Source organism: Jaculus jaculus, chromosome 11 (assembly GCF_020740685.1).
Source record: "Jaculus jaculus isolate mJacJac1 chromosome 11, mJacJac1.mat.Y.cur, whole genome shotgun sequence".
In the NCBI taxonomy this organism is placed as follows: domain Eukaryota; kingdom Metazoa; phylum Chordata; class Mammalia; order Rodentia; family Dipodidae; genus Jaculus; species Jaculus jaculus.
In genome coordinates this window covers 24,223,301-24,247,285 of record NC_059112.1, presented here as the reverse complement: position 1 = coordinate 24,247,285, position 23,985 = coordinate 24,223,301, and the positions used below count along the sequence as shown (strand labels likewise).

At 43.1% G+C, this 23,985-nt stretch overlaps 1 protein-coding gene across 1 annotated transcript in view; it reads left to right on the top strand.

The window, feature by feature from the left end:
• Positions 1 to 6,491: 6,491 nt before the first annotated feature.
• Nsun7 (NOP2/Sun RNA methyltransferase family member 7) overlaps positions 6,492 to 23,985 on the top strand; it is a 49,898-nt gene continuing 32,404 nt past the window's right edge. Inside the window, exons 1-6 of the mRNA XM_004658835.2 lie at positions 6,492 to 6,801; positions 12,864 to 12,922; positions 14,209 to 14,339; positions 20,300 to 20,452; positions 20,945 to 21,128; positions 22,424 to 22,634. Of these exons, the coding sequence (XP_004658892.1) occupies positions 6,492 to 6,801; positions 12,864 to 12,922; positions 14,209 to 14,339; positions 20,300 to 20,452; positions 20,945 to 21,128; positions 22,424 to 22,634 (1,048 nt within the window). The remainder of the gene's footprint in view (positions 6,802 to 12,863; positions 12,923 to 14,208; positions 14,340 to 20,299; positions 20,453 to 20,944; positions 21,129 to 22,423; positions 22,635 to 23,985) is intronic.

The following is a 23,985-nucleotide window of genomic DNA, read 5'->3' as shown; positions in this document are numbered from 1 at the left end:
GATGCATGTGCCCCTTGTGCATCTGGCTTACATGGGTCCTGGGGAATTGAATCTGGGTTCTTTGGCTTTGAAGGCAAATGGCTTAATTGCTATGCCATATCCCCAGCCCTTAAATATTTTTTAATATTTTACTTTATTTGAGAAAGAAAGAGGTGGGGGGAGAGAGAGAAAGAGAGAGAGAGAGAGAGAGTGTGTGTGTGTGTCAGGGCCTCCAGCCACTGCACACAAACTCCAGATGCATGTGCCCCCTTGTGCATCTGGCTTACATGGGTACTGGGGAATAGAATCTGGATCCTTAGGCTTCACAAGCAAGTGCCTTAACCACTAAGCCATCTCTCCAGTTCCTCTCTTCTATTTTGATGTTATCTTTTTTTCCCTATCCTCTTATGCAGGTCTTGTGCAGGTAGTGTCAGCCATTGTGAGGTCATGAATATCAAGGCCTCTTTGTGTCTGGAAGACAACATTGTAAACTCTTTTTTCTTTGGCTCTTACTTAATTTCTGTCACCACTTCTACAATGGTCCCTGAGCCTTGAAAGATGGGATAGAGATGCCTCACTTAGTGCTGAGCACTCCATTGTCACTCCTTTTCAGTGCTATAGTGAGTTTTGAATCTCCCCAGTGTTTACTGCCATTTGAAAAGCAAAGCTTCTCTAACCAAAAGTGAGAGGAGGATTAATACATGAGCATAAACATAAGTATGTAGAGGGCAGTTTGGTGGGTATCATATATCCATTTAGCCAGACAACAGTAGTAGTTTCCCTTCTAGGAATTATGACCTCCCCAGCCATAAGCTTAGGTTTGCAGTACTAGGCAGGAATTTCCTTCCATGGAGCAGGTCTCAAGTCCAGAGAGCAGTTGGTTCCCCCGCCAAATGGATGTGTCATCATTGAAGCAGATGGTACATTTAGCCTGGACAGTTAGCTGTAATGCTTATAGAGTCCACTGTTGATTAAGACTATTGATGACTTTTCTCCCCCAACAGACTACACAGGTCTTTCCAGCACCCTGACAGACAGCCAATAGGTAGGAGGCTTCCAGCTCAGCTCCAGCTTGATTTCTCAGTGACCTGCAGCCGAAGAATGTGGAGTCTTCAGCAGTAGGGTCTTACCATCTAGTTCTGGTGGGCAACCAAGAGTCTTGGCAATGGGTTGTAATGTTTTGGGAGCATCCGGACCCAAAGTCTTTTAAAAAATATTTTATTTATTCATTTATTTAAGAGAGAGAGAGTGAAGCAGATTATAGAGAGAATGGATGCACCAGGGCCTCATGCACCACCTTGTGCATCTGGCTTAGGTGGATATAGTGAAATCAAACCTGGCTCCTTAGTCATTGAAAGGCAAGTGCCTCAACCACTTAGTCATCTAACCAGCCTGGGATTAAAAAAAAATAATTTTAATATTTTTTAAATAATATCACAAACATGTGTGACAGTTCTTTTGGTTTTTAAAATTTTTATTTGGTATGGTGGTGCACGCCTTTAATCCCAGCACGTGGGAGGCAGAGGTAGGAGGATTGCTGTGAGTTCGAGGCCACCCTGAGACTCCATAGTGAATTCCAGGTCAGCCTGGGCTAGAGTGAGACCCTATCTCGAAAAACCAAAAAATAATTTTTTTTTGTTGTTTATTTGAGAGAGAGAGAGAAAGAAAGAAGGAGAAAGGGAAAGAGAGAACGGGTGATACAGGCCCTCCAGCCTCTGCAATGAACTCCAGACACATGCGTCACCTTGTGCATCTGGCTTATGTGGGTCCTGGGTAATTGAACCTGGGTCCTTCTTTGCAGGCCAAGTTATCTCTAGTCTGGAATTTGCAGTTTAAACAAGAGCGTCAGTTGCTTAACTGTTGAAAACCATCGGACCACAAAAACCCTTGTAAATACCTTGTAAACACATGACAGGAGCCCCATGGCATCCAAGGACGACTGAAACAGGTGGCAGGGAGGAGGGGCCAGAACTCACCAAGCCAGAGTCGCCGCCGCCACCTCCCACCAAAAGCTCCGGACGGCGGCCCCTCCCGCCCGAGTTGCCTAGGGGATCTGGGCCTGGGCTGGCGGGAGCCCGGAGGCCGCTGGGCCAAGCTTTCTCCGTAGGTGCTCGGGACGCAGGGCGGGGCGGCGCGGGGAGCGCCTGCTGCAGCGGCCACTGTGCAGCGCGGGCTCCAGCCGGGTCCAGACTCCCAGCCAAGACCAGGCGGCCTGGAGGAGCGCCCCCCTCAGGGCCCCCGGGTGCAGAGGGCGCAGGCCGAGGAGCGCCCCCCTCAGGGACCCCGGGTGCAGAGGGCGCAGGCCGAGGAGCGCCCCCCTCAGGGCCCCCGGGTGCAGAGGGCGCAGGCCGAGGAGCGCCCCCCTCAGGGACCCCGGGTGCTGAGGGCGCAGGCCGAGGAGCGCCCCCCTCAGGGACCCCGGGTGCAGAGGGCGCAGGCCGAGGAGCGCCCCCCTCAGGGACCCCGGGTGCAGAGGGCGCAGGCCGAGGAGCGCCCCCCTCAGGGACCCCGGGCTCGCAGCGCAGCTCTGCGGAGAAGGCCGCCGGAAGAACATCGCCCTCCGCGCGCCTTAGCACGAGGTTGCGGCCAGGAACATTGTCCTCAGGTACCCGAAGTGCGACCCCAGGAGCGGCCCCTCAGACACCCCGAACGTCCTCATCACACACACGCACCCCGGAACGTCCCCCTCACACACACACCCTCCGAACGTCACCCCCCACACACACCCCGAACGTCTTCTCCTCACACACACACACCCGGGAACGTCCCCCTGACACACACACACACACACACCCCGGGAACGTCCCCCTCACACACACACACCCGGGAACGTCCCCCTGACACACACACACCCGGAACGTCCCCCTCACACACACACACCCGGGAACGTCCCCCTCACACACACACACACACACCCCGGGAACGTCCCCCTCACACACACACACACACACCCCGGGAACGTCCCCCCCCCACACACCCCGAACGTCCCCCTCACACACACACACACCCCGAGAACGTCCCCCTCACACACACACACACACACAACCCGGGAACGTCCCCCTCACACACACACACACACACCCCGAGAACGTCCCCCTCACACACACACACACACACCCCGAACGTCCCCCTCACACACACACACACACACCCCGGGAACGTCCCCCTCACACACACACACACACACCCCGAACGTCCCCCTCACACACACACACACACACACCCCTGGAACGTCCCCCTCACACACACACACACACACAACCCGGGAACGTCCCCCTCACACACACACACACACACAACCCGGGAACGTCCCCCTCACACACACACACACACCCCCCGAACGTCCCCCTCACACACACACACACACACCCCGAGAACGTCCCCCTCACACACACACACACACACACACACCCCGAGAACGTCCCCCTCACACACACACACACAACCCGGGAACGTCCCCCTCACACACACACACCCCCCCCGAGAACGTCCCCCTCACACACACACACACACACAACCCGGGAACGTCCCCCTCACACACACACACACACACACACACACACACCCCGAGAACGTCCCCCCCCACACACACACACACCGAGAACGTCCCCCTCACACACACACACACACACCCCGGGAACGTCCCCCTCACACACACACACACACACCCCGGGAACGTCCCCCTCACACACACACACACACACCCCGGGAACGTCCCCCTCACACACACATACACACACAACCCGGGAACGTCCCCCTCACACACACACACACACACACACACACACCGAGAACGTCCCCCTCACACACACACACACACACCCCGGGAACGTCCCCCTCACACACACACACACGCACCCCGGGAACGTCCCCCTCACACACACACACACACACAACCCGGGAACGTCCCCCTCACACACACATACACACACAACCCGGGAACGTCCCCCTCACACACACACACCCCCCCCCCCGAGAACGTCCCCCTCACACACACACACACACACACACCCCGGGAACGTCCCCCTCACACACACACACACACAACCCGGGAACGTCCCCCTCACACACACACACACACCCCCCCGAGAACGTCCCCCTCACACACACACACACACACCCCGGGTACGTCCCCCTCACACACACACACACACACACACCCCCCGAGAACGTCCCCCTCACACACACACACACACACCCCGAACGTCCCCCTCACACACACACACACACACCCCGGGAACGTCCCCCTCACACACACACACACACACCCCGAACGTCCCCCTCACACACACACACACACACACCCCTGGAACGTCCCCCTCACACACACACACACACACAACCCGGGAACGTCCCCCTCACACACACACACACACACCCCGAACGTCCCCCTCACACACACACACACACACACACACCGAGAACGTCCCCCCTCACACACACACACACACACACACCCCGAGAACGTCCCCCTCACACACACACACACAACCCGGGAACGTCCCCCTCACACACACACACACAACCCGGGAACGTCCCCCTCACACACACACACACACCCCGAGAACGTCCCCCTCACACACACACACACACACAACCCGGGAACGTCCCCCTCACACACACACACACACACACACACACACCGAGAACGTCCCCCTCACACACACACACACACACCCCGGGAACGTCCCCCTCACACACACACACACACACCCCGGGAACGTCCCCCTCACACACACATACATACACAACCCGGGAACGTCCCCCTCACACACACACACACAACCCGGGAACGTCCCCCTCACACACACACACACACCCCGAGAACGTCCCCCTCACACACACACACACACACAACCCGGGAACGTCCCCCTCACACACACACACACACACACCCCCCCCCCGAGAACGTCCCCCTCACACACACACACACAACCCGGGAACGTCCCCCTCACACACACACACACACCCCGAGAACGTCCCCCTCACACACACACACACACACAACCCGGGAACGTCCCCCTCACACACACACACACACACACACACACCGAGAACGTCCCCCTCACACACACACACACACACCCCGGGAACGTCCCCCTCACACACACACACACACACCCCGGGAACGTCCCCCTCACACACACATACATACACAACCCGGGAACGTCCCCCTCACACACACACACACACACACCCCGAACGTCCCCCCCCACACACACACACCCCGAGAACGTCCCCCTCACACACACACACACACACCCCGGGAACGTCCCCCTCACACACACACACACACACACCGGGAACGTCCCCCTCACACACACACACACACACCCCGGGAACGTCCCCCTCACACACACACACACACACCCCGGGAATGTCCCCCTCACACACACATACATACACAACCCGGGAACGTCCCCCTCACACACACACACACAACCCGGGAACGTCCCCCTCACACACACACACACACCCCGAGAACGTCCCCCCTCACACACACACACACACACAACCCGGGAACGTCCCCCTCACACACACACACACACACACCCCCCCCCGAGAACGTCCCCCTCACACACACACACACAACCCGGGAACGTCCCCCTCACACACACACACACACCCCGAGAACGTCCCCCTCACACACACACACACACACAACCCGGGAACGTCCCCCTCACACACACACACACACACACACACACCGAGAACGTCCCCCTCACACACACACACACACACCCCGGGAACGTCCCCCTCACACACACACACACACACCCCGGGAACGTCCCCCTCACACACACATACATACACAACCCGGGAACGTCCCCCTCACACACACACACACACACACCCCGAACGTCCCCCCCCCCCACACACACACCCCGAGAACGTCCCCCTCACACACACACACACACACACACACACACACACACCCCCCGGGAACGTCCCCCTCACACACACATACACACACAACCCGGGAACGTCCCCCTCACACACACACACACACACACCCCGAACGTCCCCCTCACACACACACACACACACCCCGGGAACGTCCCCCTCACACACACACACACACACACACACACACACACCCGGGAACGTCCCCGTTACACACACGCACCCAAGAACGTCCCCTTCACACACACCCGGGAACGTGCCCCTCACACACACACACCCCGAACGTCCCCCTGCGCGAATCCGGCGTGGGTGCCGTGGGTGCCGTGGGTGCCGTGGGTGCCGCGCGCTGCGGACGGAAACGGCCCCCGCGGGCCCCGGGCGCGGCGGCGGCGCCGGGCAGCCATGTGGCCCGAGGGGGAGGCGGGTGCGCGTCCCGCCCCGGGGCGCCGCTGTCGCCTCAGTGCCCCGGATGCTGCCCGACGACGACGACGGCACCCCCACGGCCCGCTCTCTCCGCAGAGACGCCGGAAGATGACCGCGACCACTCTGCCCCGCAGCCCCGGGAGCGGCCGTTGACGCTGGAGGCGGGCGCGGCGGAGGGCGCCGACATGCAGGAGCCCGTGACGGCCGTGGTGGTGACGGAGGGCGACCTGGAGGAGACGGGCGACCTCGCTCCACTGGGGCTGTCGGCGGACGCGGCGAGCAGGGAGAAGGGTTCACCTGAGGTCCCGGAGAAAACCGGCTACCCCGACTCCGTGTACGTTATGGCGGCGAACGTCTTCCTTGGTATTCGAATGGAAAAGTCTCCAGAGAAGGTCATAATCCACTACGGGAAGGAGCCCCTGCCGTTCTGGTCCCTGCGCGGGGACGAGTCCTCGCAGCGCCTGTCCTACGAGCTGGCCTTCAGCACCCTCAAGTGTGAGTAGCGCCGCTCTTGAAGATGGGCCCGGAAGGGAACGAGGCAGGAGGATCGCCGCTAGCGCGGGCACAGCGTGGCAGCCCAGAGACCCCGTCTCAGCCGAGGACACGAACGCGGCAAAGGGGTAGAGGGCGGAGAAGCGGCTCGGCGGTTTAGGCGCTGGCCTATGAAGCCTAAGGACCGAGGTTCGATTCCCCAGAACGCGCATAAGCCAGCTGCACAAGGTGGCATATGCTTCTGGAGTTCATTTGCAGTGTCTGGAGGCCCTGGTGTGCCCATTTCTCTTTCTCTCAAGTAAAAATTTTAAAAAGTAAAAAGATAAAATGTGATATGCGGAATGCAGGAATAACAGCTCCAGCCCCTCTCACCGATCCCTCAAACATCAGGGTTTATTTCATTTTCGCCCATATGCTTAGCTTTGTGAATTAAATGTTCAAGGAACTAGAGAAATTCCTGTGTAAATGACTGTGTAGTGCACAGCCATTAAACTGAACAGGAGCTAGGCGTGGTGGTGCACGTCTGTAATCCAGCACTTTTTAGACTCAGGTGGGAGGATTTCAAGTTTCAGGCTAGACTGGACTATATAGCCATACATTGTCTATACAAAGAGAAAAAGAAAAAGAAACAATTCCATTAGCGGAGAACAAGAATCTACTGAAGCATCTAAGTTTAATCATCCTCCCTTCTTACATGTGTTCACTGTGGTTTTGTGTATTTACACCTTGTAGTTTAGTTTATGAGAGATCACACATATCAGAGTATTAAAGAGAGAAGCTGGGCGTGGTGGCGCATGCCTTTAATCCCAGCACTCGGGAGGCAGAGGTAGGAGCATCGCCGTGAGTTGGAGGCCACCCTGAGACTATTCCAGGTCAGCCTGAGCTAGAGTGAAACCCTACCTCAAAAAGCCAAAAGAGAGAGAGAGAGAAACAGATGAAATGAAAAAGTGCCATCTGTAAAAAGTGAAGCCATCTCTTCCGCCTTAAACTTGTATTTACTTATTTATTTTTAGGGTCTTACTATGTGGGTCTATATACCCCAGGTTGGCCTTAAACTAATGCTCCTTGTGCCTTGGCCTCCCAAATGCTGGGATTATAGGCATGTGCAACTATCCTGGTAAATGCTCTTTTTTTTTTTTTTTTTTAAGGTGGGGGTCTCACTCTAGCCCAGGCTGACCTGAAATTCACTACATAGTGGCCTTGAATTCATGGCAATCCTCCTACTTCTACCTCCTGAGTGCTAGGATTAAAGGCATGTGCCATTGTGCCCAGCTAAAATGATCTTTTTCATAATTTTGTACTGTAAAATAATATGTTGCTGGTTGTATAATTGTTTAAAAAATATTCTTGCAGTTGTGCATCATGGCATTTGCTTTTAATCCCAGCAATGAGGAGGCTGAGGTAGGAGGGTCATCTTGAGTTAATCAAGATTAGCTCAAGGTCTGTAGTATAGTTCAGTGATAGAATATTGGCTTAGCATCTGTTAGGCCTTGGGTTTGATCCCTCTAACCTCACTTAAAAAAATTCAGAATTCTGATGTGGTGAGTTTCCCAAAACAAAAGCTGATATTTTACTTTGAAAATCTTGAAAGTTCTTTGCATTTCATTTCATCTTCTGCATTATCAGTACTCTATAAATATTTCATGTGAAATTTTACAAATTCATATTTTGCTTAAACATTTTAGGCTCAGGGAATCATGGTTTAGAAAAGGAGATTTACTCTTTGAGGTCTTTAAGAGCAGCAGTAAGGCTTTAAAGGTTATTGCACAAACTAAAGAGATCTTGGGTAATGGACCTTTTGGTTTTGAGTTTTTAGATAGGTAATTAGATACTTTTATCATATTGTTTTGGAGAAAACAGGGAAAAAATCCAAATCTCTCAATTATACTAATGTTAAGTATTTTTTGGTTTTCAGTTTTATTGCTTGTTTCTTTGTTGATATCTTTTGTACTCTTAGCTCTTTCAAGCCCCTAGTTTATTTTATCTGACTAACTTTTTTGAACATTTAAAGGACTCAGTATAATGTTTTCTGAAAGAGCCACCAGTCTTGTTTTACCAAATAACTCCAAGGTCACTTTTCTGCTGAACAAGATAAAATTACTAGTGAAGAGAGATCTGTTCTTACAGAAGTTGGTAGTAGCTTGATTCTGTCAAAATAGTACAGTGCAAGCAGCTAATTTATTTATTGTTAAAATAATCTCTGTATGTATCAAAGAATACTGAATATTCAAAAGAAAAAGAAGGCAGGCATGGTGGCACACACCTTTAAAATAAAACAAAGTGATTCCACACACACACATACAAAAAAGAAAAAAAAACCTAGAATAATTGATGAAGATTGTTACTCTTCCATCTAGGTGAAATGTTTCTTTTTATCCTCACTGCTTCTTTTTTAGACATACCATTTCATTTATTATTGAGCTTCCCTCAATATTTTCACCTGCAAAATGAGAAGCTCTCATTTCATTTATACCAAATGAAATTAAGTATTTTGTGAATTAAAAATTATATAACTAAAAAGTACTGTTTTTATTACTCAAGAGAACTGCTTTAACCTCTTCGGGGATAGCCGAAGCATGAGGTTATTGATCTGTCATTTTCCTGATGAATCACAATGCAACAGGTAACTCAGCAGCCTAGGACCAAACTACTGTAGATATTTTGTATTTGGTGATGCAACTGCTTTTCCATATATACTTCTCAAGAAGTTTAAAAAATATTTTATTTATTTATTTCCTAGGATAGATAGAGAGAAAGAGAAAAGAAGAGAAAGAGTATGAGAGAGAAGGGTTACACCCTGACTTCTAGCCACTGCAAATAAACTCCAGATACATGTGCCACTTTATGCATCTGGATTTACATGGGTACTGGGGAATTGAACCCAATCCTTTAGGCTTTGCAAGCAAGAGCCTTAACCACTAAGCAATATCTCCAGCCCTTCTGAAGCATTTTTTTTCAAAAGTGTTAGTGGCTATTCTTTTTTTGTTTGTTTGTTTTGTTTTTGTTTGCTGAGTTTTCCTTCTTTCCACAACCAAAAGATCCACAAATACCTATAGTTATGATTACAGGAAGGTATTGTCATTATTTGAGTGAAAATTTTAGAAATTCCTCATATGAAGAAACTTTATGACAACAGAATGTCTACCTAGTCTGTACAAGGCCCTGGGTTTGATCCTTAGCACCACATAAACTGGATATGGTGGTGCATGCCCATAATCCCAACACTTAGAACATGGAGGCAGAATGATCAGAAATTCAAAGTCATTTTCTACTATATAGTTTCAGTCCATGTCTGATATCTTCAGAACGGACAGGGAGGGATGGAAGGAAGGAGGGAACAAACCTAGGGGAGAGTCAAAGGAAACATTTTCCATTTTCCTAAATGGGAATGATGTCCAAATGAACTGTATATCTTAGGAGTTCAGTTAGTAACATTCCTCCTTTACATCTGAGTTTAGAACCAGATAAGGGAGAAATGTTTGGGGGCATGGTTTTAGCCTTGCAGTCTGGTAGATTCACAGATACTTTGCTCCTCAACTAGAGACTTCCCTCCTACTCCATGGCACAACTAGGTTAGTATAGACCTCTAAACCCTTGGAATGTATGCATAACTCCTGCAGACACATTTGCAAGAGAGAAATGGATGGGACGAGAGGGACCCTGCTCCTTCCAATTTCACCAGTCAAACTCCAGTTCTTGCTCATAAAGAATAATGAATAAAGGGTAGGGAGAGTCTACCAGGAAAGTGAGCTAAGTTCTTTTCAATAGACTAAAAGAAGATGTGATAATTGCTTGCGCCCATAGGAGTAATTGGAAGTATGGGATTAAGTGCCTAGCAACCTATTACTGGGCCCTAACAGCCTCATAAGACATTTGCAGTGTGATCTGGGCTGTTATAAGAATAAAATGAGGAAAGGCAGAACAACATACTAAAGAGCACATGCTTGGAGGCCAGGCTCCCTCGGAGTCCCTAGTCTGTAGGTTCATGTGTGAGTGAACACCAGCTCCATCTCCTATAACCAGTGATAGAAATGGTAGCTAACTCATAGAATTGTTGTGAAAATTAAATAAATTAGGACATATGAAAACCTTTAGTTGTCTAGCACATAGAACATATTGTATAAGGTATAGCTATTATTAACACTGGCATCACAATGTCAAAATGTTATGGAAATTTTAGACATGCAGAAATAATGCTTTCTGAACAAGATCAAAGGCAGCATGAAGGTGATACTATCCCTAGAAAACAATTGCAATGGTGGCAAAATCGTGTTCTACTCTCCTTTATACTGCCCCTGCTGTTTTGTAGGCATCCATCAGTTCCACTGTGCAGAGCTCTGCAGCCTACACAGTTGTGCTGTTAGAAGTCCCTCATGTATGATGAAATGGGAATATTACCTTGTACCCTAATCAGTGGCTAAAATATGGGTAAATATTTCCTATGGAAATTGTAGTCTGTGCTTCCAAATTAGTTTTCTTTCATTTTACCATCTCCCAAATGAAGATTAACATTCAGTGTGTACATTATATATAATAAGTTTTCAATGTATATATTATATTATAGGTTTTCCATGAATGTTGAATGAATTGAAACATGCCTTGTTTTCCATTTACTTGACTAAAGCATCTTATATGATATCATTTAAGTATATAAAAATACTCTTTAACTTTGAGGAGGTTTAAAAATATGTCCGCTTATTTCTATCTAGTACCTTTGCAGCAATCATCTGTTTTTCGCTACTTGGACTGCTGTCATCACCCATGAGATCTTTACATGAGAACTCCTTGTCATTTGAGTCTTCAATTAAATATCATCCCATGAATGTCTTCGGTAGTTTTACTAAATATCTGAGTTATAAATTGTTCTATTCTAGGTTGCACTAATGATGTTGTCCTTATGAATCCTGAATATAGTGAAATGTCAGATGAAAATCCCTGATTAATTTTTTTGTATTAAAGGTATGGGAAAAGAAGACATGAATTTGTTAATAAGTTTTCTGAACTGCAAATATGAAATATTTCAGAAAGATAGACAGAAATAAGGGAAATTTAAAAACAGAAAATGTGAAAACTTATAGTTACTTAACAGTTCAGAAAGTGCTATAGCCAATTTATATTTGTATTTGTATATATTTGTATTAATTTACAAATATGACATTCTGGGAGATATATTTTAATATGAATACCAGTTGTAAAATAAACTAATGAGAGTACCAAAAAAGAAAAAATAATTAATTGAAACAATTACAAAAATTTTAAAAGCCAGGCATGGTGGTGCACCCCTTTAATCCCAGCACTCGGGAGGCAGAGGTAGGAAGATTGCCATGAGTTCAAGGCCACCCTGAGACTACAGAGTGAATTCCAGGTCAGCCTGGGCTATGAAAACAAAAATAAAAGATAACCGGGCCTGGAGAGATGGCTTAATGGTTAAAGCACTTGTATGCAAAGCCAAAAGACCCAGATTTGATTCCCCAGGACCCATGTAAGCCAGATATACAAGGTGATGCATGTGTCTGGACTTTATTTGAAATGGCTGGAGGCCTTGGCGTGCCTACTCTCTCTGCCTCTTTCTCAAATAAATAAGTAAATAAAAGAATAAGATGACCTTGCTAATTAGATCCTCTTTAACATCTTCCAAAGGCAATAATAAATTAAAGATCAAAATTCCTTTCTGACCACTTAGATAATGCTTTGACTATGATTCTATCTGGAGCCTAAGCCATAATGGTGCAGGGTTCAGAACAGTTATTAATATTTAATCATTCCATTATAATATAATGTCTTTATTAAGAATGGAGGCACACAAAGGTGAGGCAAACACAAGGTCATACATACCCACTAGGTGGCCCAAGCATCTGGAGTTCAATTTCAGTGGCTGAGGCTCTGGCATGCCAATTTTCTCTCTCTGCCTAAAATTTTAAAAAATAATAATAAAATAATTGAGTTATATTTTAGATGTGAAAGTAAAGTTCTTTTTTATGATATTATTTAAGGTGCATTTAATTCTAAAGTTTTTATTTTCAGCTTTGGTATTTTTGATAATAGACTTTTCCCTTGTCTTTCAGATCAAGATATTTTGGAAACTATATTAATAGACAGCTATATTTTCCCAAGTACCACAATAGTAAGTAGACAACTTTTATAATTAGCTTGTCTCATGATTATGTTTTAGAACCGTTCAGATGTAAATAATAGTTTGCTGAATACTTAGATCTCTTCAAAGTATAGGTTCTTGAGCTGGGGAGATGGCTCAGTCATTAAAGACACTGGCTTGTAAAACCTGCTGCCCTGGGTTTAATCCCCAAGTGCCATGTAAAGCCAGATGCACAAAGTGGCACATGCATCTTGAGTTTGTTTGCAGTGGCTAGAGGCCCTGGCATGCCCATCCACCCTCTCTTTTTTTTCTCTCCATGTTCCTCTCTGCTTGTAAATAAATAAAATATTGAAAAAAGGTTCTTTCCTACTTCTAATACCTTTTTCCTTCTAATAATCTTAATACTATCCCTTGTCCTGTCATTTTGATGTATGGTCTGCAAAGTTTTAGTTTTTGAAGTTTTTTTTCTTTTTTTTTTTAATAGTTTTATTTACTTGCAAGCAGACAGAGGTAGCAAGAAGACAGACAGGGAGACAGAAAGAATGAGCACACCAAGGCCCCCCACCACTGTAGACAAACTCCAGATGCATGTGCCACTCTGTACATCTGCTTTACATGGGGCCTGAGGAATCAAACCCTGGGTTGCTAGGCTTTGCAGGTAAGCACCTTAACTGCTCAGCCACCTCTCCAGCCTATTCTTTTTTTTTTTTTTTTTTTTGTCTTTTTTGAAGCAGGGTTAGTCCGGGCTTTTTTTTCTTAACATTCTTATTTTATTTGAGAGAGAGAGAATTGGTACACCAGGGCCTCAGCCATTGATGAGACTCTTGTGCCACCTAGTGGGCATTCATGACCTTGCACTTGCCTCACTGTGCATCTGGCTTACATGGGATCTGGGGAGTAGAACATGGGTCCTTAGGCTTTGCAGGAAAGCACCTTAACCTCTAAGCCATCTCTCCATCCCTGAAAAGTTTTCTTTTAAACTGGATTTTCTCCCTATTTTGAAGATCTTCCTATCTTCATTTTTAGTATTTTTATTTATTTATGTGGTGCAGAGAGAAAGTATAGTGTCAGGCCTTTTGCTACTGCAAGTGAACTCCAGACACATGGACCACATTGTGTATATGGCTTTATATGGGTAGTTGGGATTTAACTCAGATAGGCTTTGTAAACAAGTGCCTTTGACTGCTGAACCATCTCTCCAGCACATCTTCCCTATTTTCAAATCTAATTAAATATTTCCTAATTTTGTAATCTAAAACTTATCATGCTCCTGTTCTGTTATGAAAAATAATGGGATGTGCATCTCCCCTTGGTAGCCAGATCATTTGAGCAGCCTTGTTATTGTGATGCTGTATGATTTCCAAGATAGAAAATTTCAAGCTCGTGTGCTTCCTTGTAATGAAGAGTCCATATCAGAAGTTCAAGAAGTAGAGAACCTTCTTAACAGGTACAAGCTAAAAGATGTCATGTGAAATCATCAGTAGTGGTTTCATTGGCTAAACTTTATGCAGTATAACTTAGTATGTGTTAAAGTATATGGAAAAAAAGCCAGGCATGATGGCACATACCTTTAATCCCAGCACTCAGGAGGCAGAGGTAGGAGGATCACCATGAGTTCAAGACCAGCCTGAGACTACATAGTGAATTCCAGATCAGCCTGGACTAGAGTGAAACCCTACCTCCTAAAACAAGCAAGCAAACAAACAAGAAATATATATATGGAAAAATGTAAAAGTTGGTTAGTGTCTTGAGTTCCTTTATAAACAGTCTTGAACAAATTAAATATCCAATTAAAAATCAAATTGATTTAAAAGGTTGACTTATGAGATCCAGATTGTGCCAGGCATGGTGGCTCACGCCTTTAATACCAGAACTTGGGAGGCAGAAGTAGGAGGATCGCTGTGAGTTTGAGGCTACCCTGAGACTACATAGTGAATTTCAGGTCAGCCTGGGCTAGAGTGAAACCCTACCTCAAAAAACAAAACAAAAAAATCCAGAGTGTAAGTATGTGGGAAATCATTAAAAACTCCCAATAGTTTTAGCAGACATATAAGTTAAATTTCATTTGAAACAACTATTTCTGTTTTCTTAATTTTATTTGCAGATCTTAAAAAAATATAGCATAAAACAAATGTGAAAAATCAGTAGTTTCATTGGCTAAACTTACTATGTGTTATGTATAACTTACTATGTGTTAAAAATATATGGAAAAAAAGCCAGGCATGGTGGTATACACCTTTAATCCCAGCACTTGGGAGGTAGGAGGATCGCCATGAGTTTGAGGCCACCCTGAGACTACATAGTGAATTCCAGGTCAGCCTGGGCTAGAGTGAGACCCTACCTCAAAAACAAAAACAACAACAAAAATAATAATAAAATTAGTGCATATAAAGTACAGTGCTGGGATTGGAATCAGACACATAGCAAGTATGTGAAAAATGTTATTGTATGCTATGGTTGGAATGTGACCCCAGACTTCATGTGTTGAAAACCTCATTCCAATGTGGTAGTGTTGGGAGGTGCAGCCTTTTGAGAGGTGTATTGACCATGAGAGCTTTACCTTCCTGCATATACTAATGCATTATGTTTCAGTTTTGATTTTCTTTCTCCCTCCCCTTTCTTTCTTTCTTTCTTTCTTTCTTTCTTTCTTTCTTTCTTTCTTTCTTTCTTTCTTTCTTTCTTTCTTTCTTTCTTCTTCTTCTTTTTTCTTTCAAGATACGGACTCATGGAAGGATGGCCTAGAACTCCTTATGTAACCAAGAATGATCTTGGACTCCTGGTCCTCCTGCTTCTAGCCACCAAGGGCTGAACTTACAAATTTGTGGCACCACACCCTACAAATGTCTTATTAAAAGGCTTGTAGCTGAGGAGGCAGGTGCTTTCTGCATAATTCTAACTCTTATGCCAAGAAATGGAAAGTTCTTCTCCAGAAAGGATGGCATAGTACTTCTATGAAATTCTATGAAAGAATGAAGCCAGTTCCTTGATCTCCATCAGAAGCTCTATGACTACCATCTAATTAAATTGTGAAAAATTTGGGTAAATGTCTCAATATGTAAAACCTTACCCTCCTAACATCTAGGGCTTGGCCTAGGAATATAAAATAATGAATAGCACAATCAGCATAAATTCATGAGACAGATAAGAATCCAAAAGCTAAGCATTATAAGTTCTTAAATTCTAAGTGGTAAAACACTAAGATAGAACAGCAGTTATCAGTTAAATCCAAAATCAAGAAATGTCTAAAGTACTACAGTCACCTACAAGAGAGTCAAAATCCCTAGTGTCATACGAACCAGCTATCTCACAAATACATTTTACTGTTACCAGTGAAACTTAAATATTAATGTTACCTATCTTATAAACACATGTCATTTACTCCAGGAAGCAACTCAAGTTATTTTGCCTTTATATTATTTGAATCGATGGTAACCAAAAGTCCCCTTTTGCATGTATTATCAAGCAAATAGCATTTCTGTATAATATAGATTAGCAATAAGTTGAACCTATACCTGAATTGCCAATCTGTCATCCTCGGGAAGCTTGGGAGGAATATTATATGTAGGGATAGAAACCATTAGAATCAACATTACTGAAGAGGGGCAGAGTCTTGAAACAGCAGAGAAATTTTGTCTGAACCACAGGAGAAAAACAAGACAAATAAAATGCTCACAAACCACAAAAGAAAACTAAAAGCTTGAAGGGGTGGGGAATATAGCTCAGTGATAGATTGCTTGCCTAACATATATAAGGTCCTGGGATTGTAGAAGTGGGTTCTCTTCTCTTATAATCGTCTGTCTTTTGCTAACTGCCATAATTTTAGACTTCCCAGCCTTTAGAACTGTGAGAAATAAATTTCTACTCGTCATAAATTACTCAGTCTCCTATATTTTGTAAGTACAAAGTAGACTAAAAAATGGGCTAATAGTTTTTTTATACTGCAACATAACAACAACAATTGAAAATAGCCTGAAACCATTGTCATTTATGACATCTGGCCCAGGTTCAATTTCCCCAGTGCCCACATAAAACCAGATGTGCAAAGTGGTCTGGAAAAATGCTAGGTCTTTTCTTGCAGTATGGAAAATTCTTTCTCATCCTTTAATAATTAACTCAAGCTTCTACTCTTAGAAGTACCTTGGTGCTAATTTTGAGGGTTTTTTTTTTCCTTTTTTCCTTTTTTTAGTTTTTAGAGATAGGATCTGGCTGTAGCTCAGGCTGACCTAAAATTCACTATGTAGTCTCAGGCTGGCCTCAAACTCACAGTGATCCTCCTACCTTGTCCTCCTAAGTGCTGGGATTAAAGGCATACACCACCACGCCTGGATACTTTCTGATATATTTCATATATATGATATATATATATATTTTATATATATATGCATACACACACACACACACATTGTTTTCTTGAGGTAGGGTCTCACTGTAGCTCAGGTTGTTCACTATGTAGACTCAGAGTGGCCTTGAACTCATGGTGATTCTCCTATTTCTCACTTTTTTTATTTTAATGTGTCATACATCATTCCTCATTTTGTGATGTGATTGTTTGTATGTCTGTTTAACCATTAAGGTACAGATTACAGAATGCTTTCTTTGAGGGTGGGAACAGGGTTTCTCTCTATAGCCCTGGCTGGCCTGGTACATGCTTGGTAGATCAGGCTGACCTGGACCTTGCAACAGTCCTGCTTCTGCCTCCTTGTGCTACCATGTGTGGTCAAAGACTATGATAATCTTTATAGCTCCAGCTCTGATTATAGCACTTACTTAATAGTAGTAAAAAATAAACAGATAATCTTTGCTTGATGATCTTGAGTTTGTACTTTCAATTACTAATAGTCATTACTGCTAGTACTAATTACTAAATTACTAAAGTATTTACTAATCCCTAAAGCTTGAAAAAGTCAAATAACTTGCCTAAAGGCACACGAATAGTAATTAGTAGAACAAAAAATTGAACCCAGGAAATTTAATTCAGAATTGTAAGGGAAGAGAGAGAAAGAGAGAGGAGAGAGGGCATATTCTAGCACCAGCAAATACTTCCAGGTGTGACTGGAGAGAGATTTATGGATGGGAATGGTGGAGCTAAGGCTAGAAGAGCTGATTAAGGTTTAATTACTGATATTCTAATATATCATGATGAGGATTTAGGATTCTGTTCTATGGCTAATGGAATTCATCTAAGCTTTAAGATTAAGAATTACCAAATGGCTGGGCATGGAGGCATACGTCTTTAATCCCAATACTTGGGAGGCAGAGGTAGGAGGATCACCATGAGTTTGAGGCCACCCTGAGACTATATAGTAAATTCCAGGTCTACCTGGGCTAGAGTGAGACCCTACCTGGAAAAAACAAATTAAAAAAAAATCTCTGGAGAGATGACTTATTCACTAAGGCACTTGCCAGCAAAGCCAAAGAACCCAAGTTCAATTCCCTAGTACCTATCTATGTAAAGCTTGATGCACAAGGTGGCGCATGAATCTGAAGTTTGTTTGCAGTACCTAAAGGCCCTGGCATGACCATTTTTTCTCTCTCTGCCTCTTTATCTCTCAAATAAATAAACAAAATATTTTTAAAAGAATTACAAAATGATAATTTAACATTTAGAAAATCACTTCTGACTGTGTGTAACAGGGATATAGATGAAGAAGATAATTGGGTAGCTGTGTTGACATACAAATTGATTGGATAATTGACTCAATAGCACTTAACATAGTAAAATTGACATAAGTAGGTATTTCAAAATATTCTTTTTATACAAAATACTCTCTAGTCAAATCTACAGTGTATAGTATAGAATTACTTTATGTTTATTTTTGGTGTATGGCAATATGCTATGTCATTTTAAGTGTCTTCTGCTATAGCTCTGTGACATTTAGACATAGAACTAGACAAATTTAATTTTATTATAGATCTAGGCTTAATGCTTGATAACCTTCCTTCCCAAGTGCTCCCAAATAAACATTTATGGGAGAGGAGTTATTCTGTTGAATGGATGTGACATTTCGACTAAGGAGTTTGTAGGCATAAGGAAAAGAAAGTTGTATTCAGCAGATGCTGCTGAAACCATGATTTAATTTAGCTGCTTCTCATTTACCAACCTTGTTCTACATCCTGTTATTCTTTGAAATTATGTAATTATGTACCTGGACATCATTGCAGTTCCCAGGAACGTCGTCTTTGTGGACCACACAGCAAGTGTAGCTCAGATTGTACTTGATGCTCTCGTGGCATCTCTTCCTTATTTCTCCTGCAGGCTTGTACTTGAGATTTGTTTCAGCTAGGTTCCTACTAGGAACATCTAGGAAAATGAGTTGGGAAGAAATGCTATGTTATTGCTTCTTAAAAATTTATCATGTCTTCGTGGTATCACTAACCTGTTTTTCTTTTTTGTTTGGAACTTTGAACTATGGGATATTCAGGACTAAAGTACTAGAAGGAGATTAATGAAAGCTCTTGAATTTTGTCTAGATTATATGATTACCATTTTTATAATATTAGCCATAATACTATAGTGGTTACCTGCAACATGCTAGTCCTGTACTAAGTATTTTGTACACATGATTGGTATTAACTACACTAATAATAAGGTAAGCTGACCACTTCACAGTGAGAAACCCAAGACCAACAAAAGAAATAAGTAACATGCCTAAGGTCACAAAACTGGCTTAGCTTCAGGTCTGCCTGATTCTAAATTCTCTTTTTTCTTTTCCTTTCTTTCTTTCTCTCTTTCTTTCTTTCTTTCTTTCTTTCTTTCTTTCTTTCTTTCTTTCTTTCTTTCTTTTTTTTTTTTTTTTTTTGCAAAGGTAAGGCCTCACTGTAGCTCAGACTGACCTGGAATTCACTATGTAGTCTCAGGGTGGCCTCCAACTCATGGTGATCCTCCTACCTCTGCCTCCAGAATGCTGGGATTAAAGGCATGCCCATCTCACCCAGCCGGATTCTAAATTCTATAACCCTTTCCTTGAATAATATTTCTTTGAACTAGCAATGATATAAATATTTGAGGAGTATACAATTATAAAGAGACAGTGAAAATAGAGGAAAGAAAAAAGGATTGTTGAATTTCTATTTTTTTAATTAAAAAAATTTTTTGTGGTGAGTCTCACTCTAGCCCAGGCTGACCTGAAACTTACTCCGTAGTCCCAGGCTGGCCTCACACAGTGATCCTCCTGCATCTGCTTCCTGAGTGCTAGAATGAAAGGTGTATGCCACCTTACCTGGCTTCTTAAGTTTCTATTTTTAAGTATGACAGATTTTTACTTAAGATTTAAAAAAATCAAATTGGATTGAGAGACATATGTGCTTAACTTTTAAATGTGATTTGTTAATATTTCTAATGGAGAATTAATTGATAGTCTTTTCTCAAAAACAGTAGTATCAAAAGTGGATTTTTTTTGTCTTTAGTTTTAAGACAAAATTGGCTGCAGCATTGGCAAGATATCGAATCAAGCATGATGCCCTTTCAATTTACCACATTCTGCCAGAGACAGTTAGGAAACAGGAACTAAGGGCCTCCACCTTGCCACTTTATGCTTGGATAAATACTTGTAAAATCAGGTAAGAGTTTTAATCACACTTTTAATTCTTATATATATTTTTTTGTTTTGTTTTATTTTTCTAGGTAGGGTCTCACTGTGGTCTAGGCTGGCCTGGAATTCACTATGTAATCTCAGGGTGGCCTCGAACTCACAGCAATCCTCCTACCTCTGCCTCCGAGTGCTGGGATTAAAGGCATGTACCACCACGCCAGCTTTAATTCATATTTTAAGGTTCCATCCTTTTAAAATAATGCAACAAGAAATATTACCTTATAAGTGTAGGGATGAGCACATCCAGGGGTATGATTAGAGTTATAATTAAATTCTGATTGGAGATAAGATTATATAAATATGTTACATTTTCTGTTTTTAATTATCTTCTAATTATTGGGAAACTTGTTTTATTAACTGTAACATGTACATGTATTTCTCTTTTTGCAGGGACAGAGTATTCATTAAATACATTTTAATGCATTCTGTTTGTAATTATGTTCTAATTTCACATTTATAGCCCTGAAGAAGTTTATAGTGATTTACAGAAAAAAGGCTATAATAAAGTCAAATCTATATTGAATCTCGACGATAAAGTCTTTGCTGTGGACCAGCATTGCTACAATGTCTTAATTTTTCCATCTCATCTTAAAAAGGATCTTATAAATATAGATCTTTTCAAAGATTATAAACTTATTTTCCAGGTAAACTACTATTTACTTTCATTATGGTTCTGAATAATCCTGCTAATGCAGAGATCCCTGTCCCTGGCATTGTTTGCAATTTTTATGGCATATCAAGGAGGTCTGTAATCCAAATTGTCACCTTCATCAAAAATAATACCACTTCAGTCAGTGCTCCTGTTATACCTTAGCCTAGTAGTCTCATGTGAAGTTATAAAGAATATATTACCTTCTCTATACTCTTAAGTGGGGAAATTGCTGACAGCTAAAATGATATGTTGGCAGGAATTGAAGAGAAGTTACTATGACACTTTTTCTTCTGTTCCTGGGGAAGATATGTATAAATAGGCAGTGCATGCAATGTGTGATTTTTTTTTTTTCTTTTTTGGTTTTTCGAGGTAGGGTCTCACTCTGGTTCAGGCTGACCTGGAATTCTCTATGTATTCTCAGGGTGGCCTCGAACTCTTGGCGATCCTCCTACCTCTGCCTCCCAAGTGCTAGTGTGATGCTTTCTTATACTCTCCTTAATACAGCATCACAGCTTTGGTCTGTAAGAATTGAGAAATAGCTGCTGGTACAGGAAGAGAATGTGAGGTATGATGAGGTTTTCATACAATGCAAATAAAGGGTCCAAATAATTGGTTAAGTTCATTTTTACATACTTACAAATGGTTCTTGTCTTAGATTTACCTTAGTCTTCTAAGGTTTATCCCTTCCTCATACTCACATGTTTTTGTAGCTCAGTCTGGCTTGTAAATCACTATTTGCTCTGTTCTCAAACTCACTATACTGCCCAGGCTGGCCTCAGACTCATGGTGATCCTCCTATTTCAGCTTCTAAGTACTGAGAATACAGGCATGTGCCAGTTTGTCTGGCTCCCACATCCATATTCTTAGACAGAATCTCTTACCTTATCTGCCCACTCTTATAATCTTCTCAAATATTCTCATTTTAATCTGAACTAGCAACAGTTGGGTGACAGTGCACTTGAGAGCTAAGACGATTGTAGTAGCAGATGAATGGGCTGCATGAAGGGGTAAAAATGAGAGCTCAGATAAGGCATTACTAATGTTAATTGCCTCATTAATACAAAAATTAAATGACAATCATAACTTAGGTGAAGTAAGCTTTGGTATAAAATACATTTGTCAGCTATTTGCTAGGTTTTTATTAGACATATGTTAAGGTGCTTTACTAAGTTGATTAGGTATCGCTAGAAGGTTTCTACTAGTTATTTTCTTTTAACTAAATCAAAAACAAATCAACTTGTTTCTAGTCATAATCTTTCAAAATCTAATCATAACATTATCTTTTAGGACAAATCTAGAAGTCTTGCTGTTCACTCTGTAAGAGCTTTATTGAATATGGATGATGATATCTTAATGGTCAATACAGGCTCATGGTACACAGCTGCCCATATGTCAGTCTTAACAAATGAGAATACTTCCAAAATTTTTGTCTGTGGAGTACAATCACAAACTAAGGATACTGATGGGAAGAAACTTTTCACAAAAATGGGATGTAAAAGTATGTACAAAGATTTATTTGGTGATTATTGTTTTGAAAGAGTTTAGCAATGGTTAAAAGTTTGAATTTTCTATCTTTTTCATATAAACTCTACATGCTAAGTATATCGTTAGTGTCCTCACAGATTTATATCATGCTGTCCTTATTTAATGCTGATTTAATAGCTATAGGATAAAGTAATTAATACCTTGGTACTTTGAAATAGTTTTTGATATTTAGCTCTGACATGATTTGAGGTTTGAATAACATTTGGTTTAAGTAGATGAGGCTTATCATTTAACTGATAAGAACATATTCACACAAGTGCTTAATTGACAAAGTTGACATCAAGATTAGAAAGTTTTTTATGCTTCTGTATTTACTTAAACTTCTTGCTGAATCATGAGAACAAAAAATCACATTTTATTATTAGTTCAGTGAGGTTCAAAAAGTAAACAAAATTGGGGTTTGGAGAGATGACTCAGTGGTTAAGGTGCTTGCCTGCAAAGCCAAATGACCAGGGTTTTATTACCCAGTACCCATGTAAAGTCATACACAGAATGGCACATGCATTTGGAGTTTATTTGCAGCAGCTAGAGGCCCTGGTGAACCCATTCTCCACCCCCTCTCTCCTTGAAAATAAATAAATAAACTTTATAAAAGAAAGTAAACAAAATTGTTGACATTATCCCAGAGCCAGGGAGACAAAAAGTAGAAATCCAGGTCTGATTAGGAAAGGTATCCTGCCAAATAACCAAGTTTTCCTTTGGAACATAGGAATATACCCTGGGTAATAGTGGTCTGGTTCTCAGGAAGTTGTAGCCCAAGTTCTAGCCATCTCAGTTTCTAATTGGATTAAGGTGATCTTAGACTGCTAATACCCAGTCTTTTGCTAGAAGGAAAAGTAAATTCTCTCTGGATAAAAACTAACATTAGGGCTGGAGATTTGGCTTAGCCATTAAGGTGCTTGACTGTAAAGCCAAAGGACCTTGGCTCAATTCTTCAGGACCCACGTAAGCCAGATGCACAAAGGGGTGCATGCATCTGGAGTTCATTTGCAATGGCTGGAGGTCCTGGCATGTCCATTCTCTCTCTCTACTTATTTCTGTATCTCTCTCTTAAATAAATAATATAAAATATTGGGCTGGAGAGATGGCTTAGTGGTTAAGTGCTTGCCTGTGAAGCCTAAGGACCCCAGTTTGAGGATCATTTCCCCAGGACCCACGTTAGCCAGATGCACAAGAGAGCGAACGCATCTGGAGTTCGTTTGCAGTGGCTGGAAGCCCTGGCATGCTCATTTTCTCTTTCTCTCTCTCTCTATCTTCCTCCTTCTCTCTTTCTGTCACTCTCAAATAAATAAATAAATAAATAA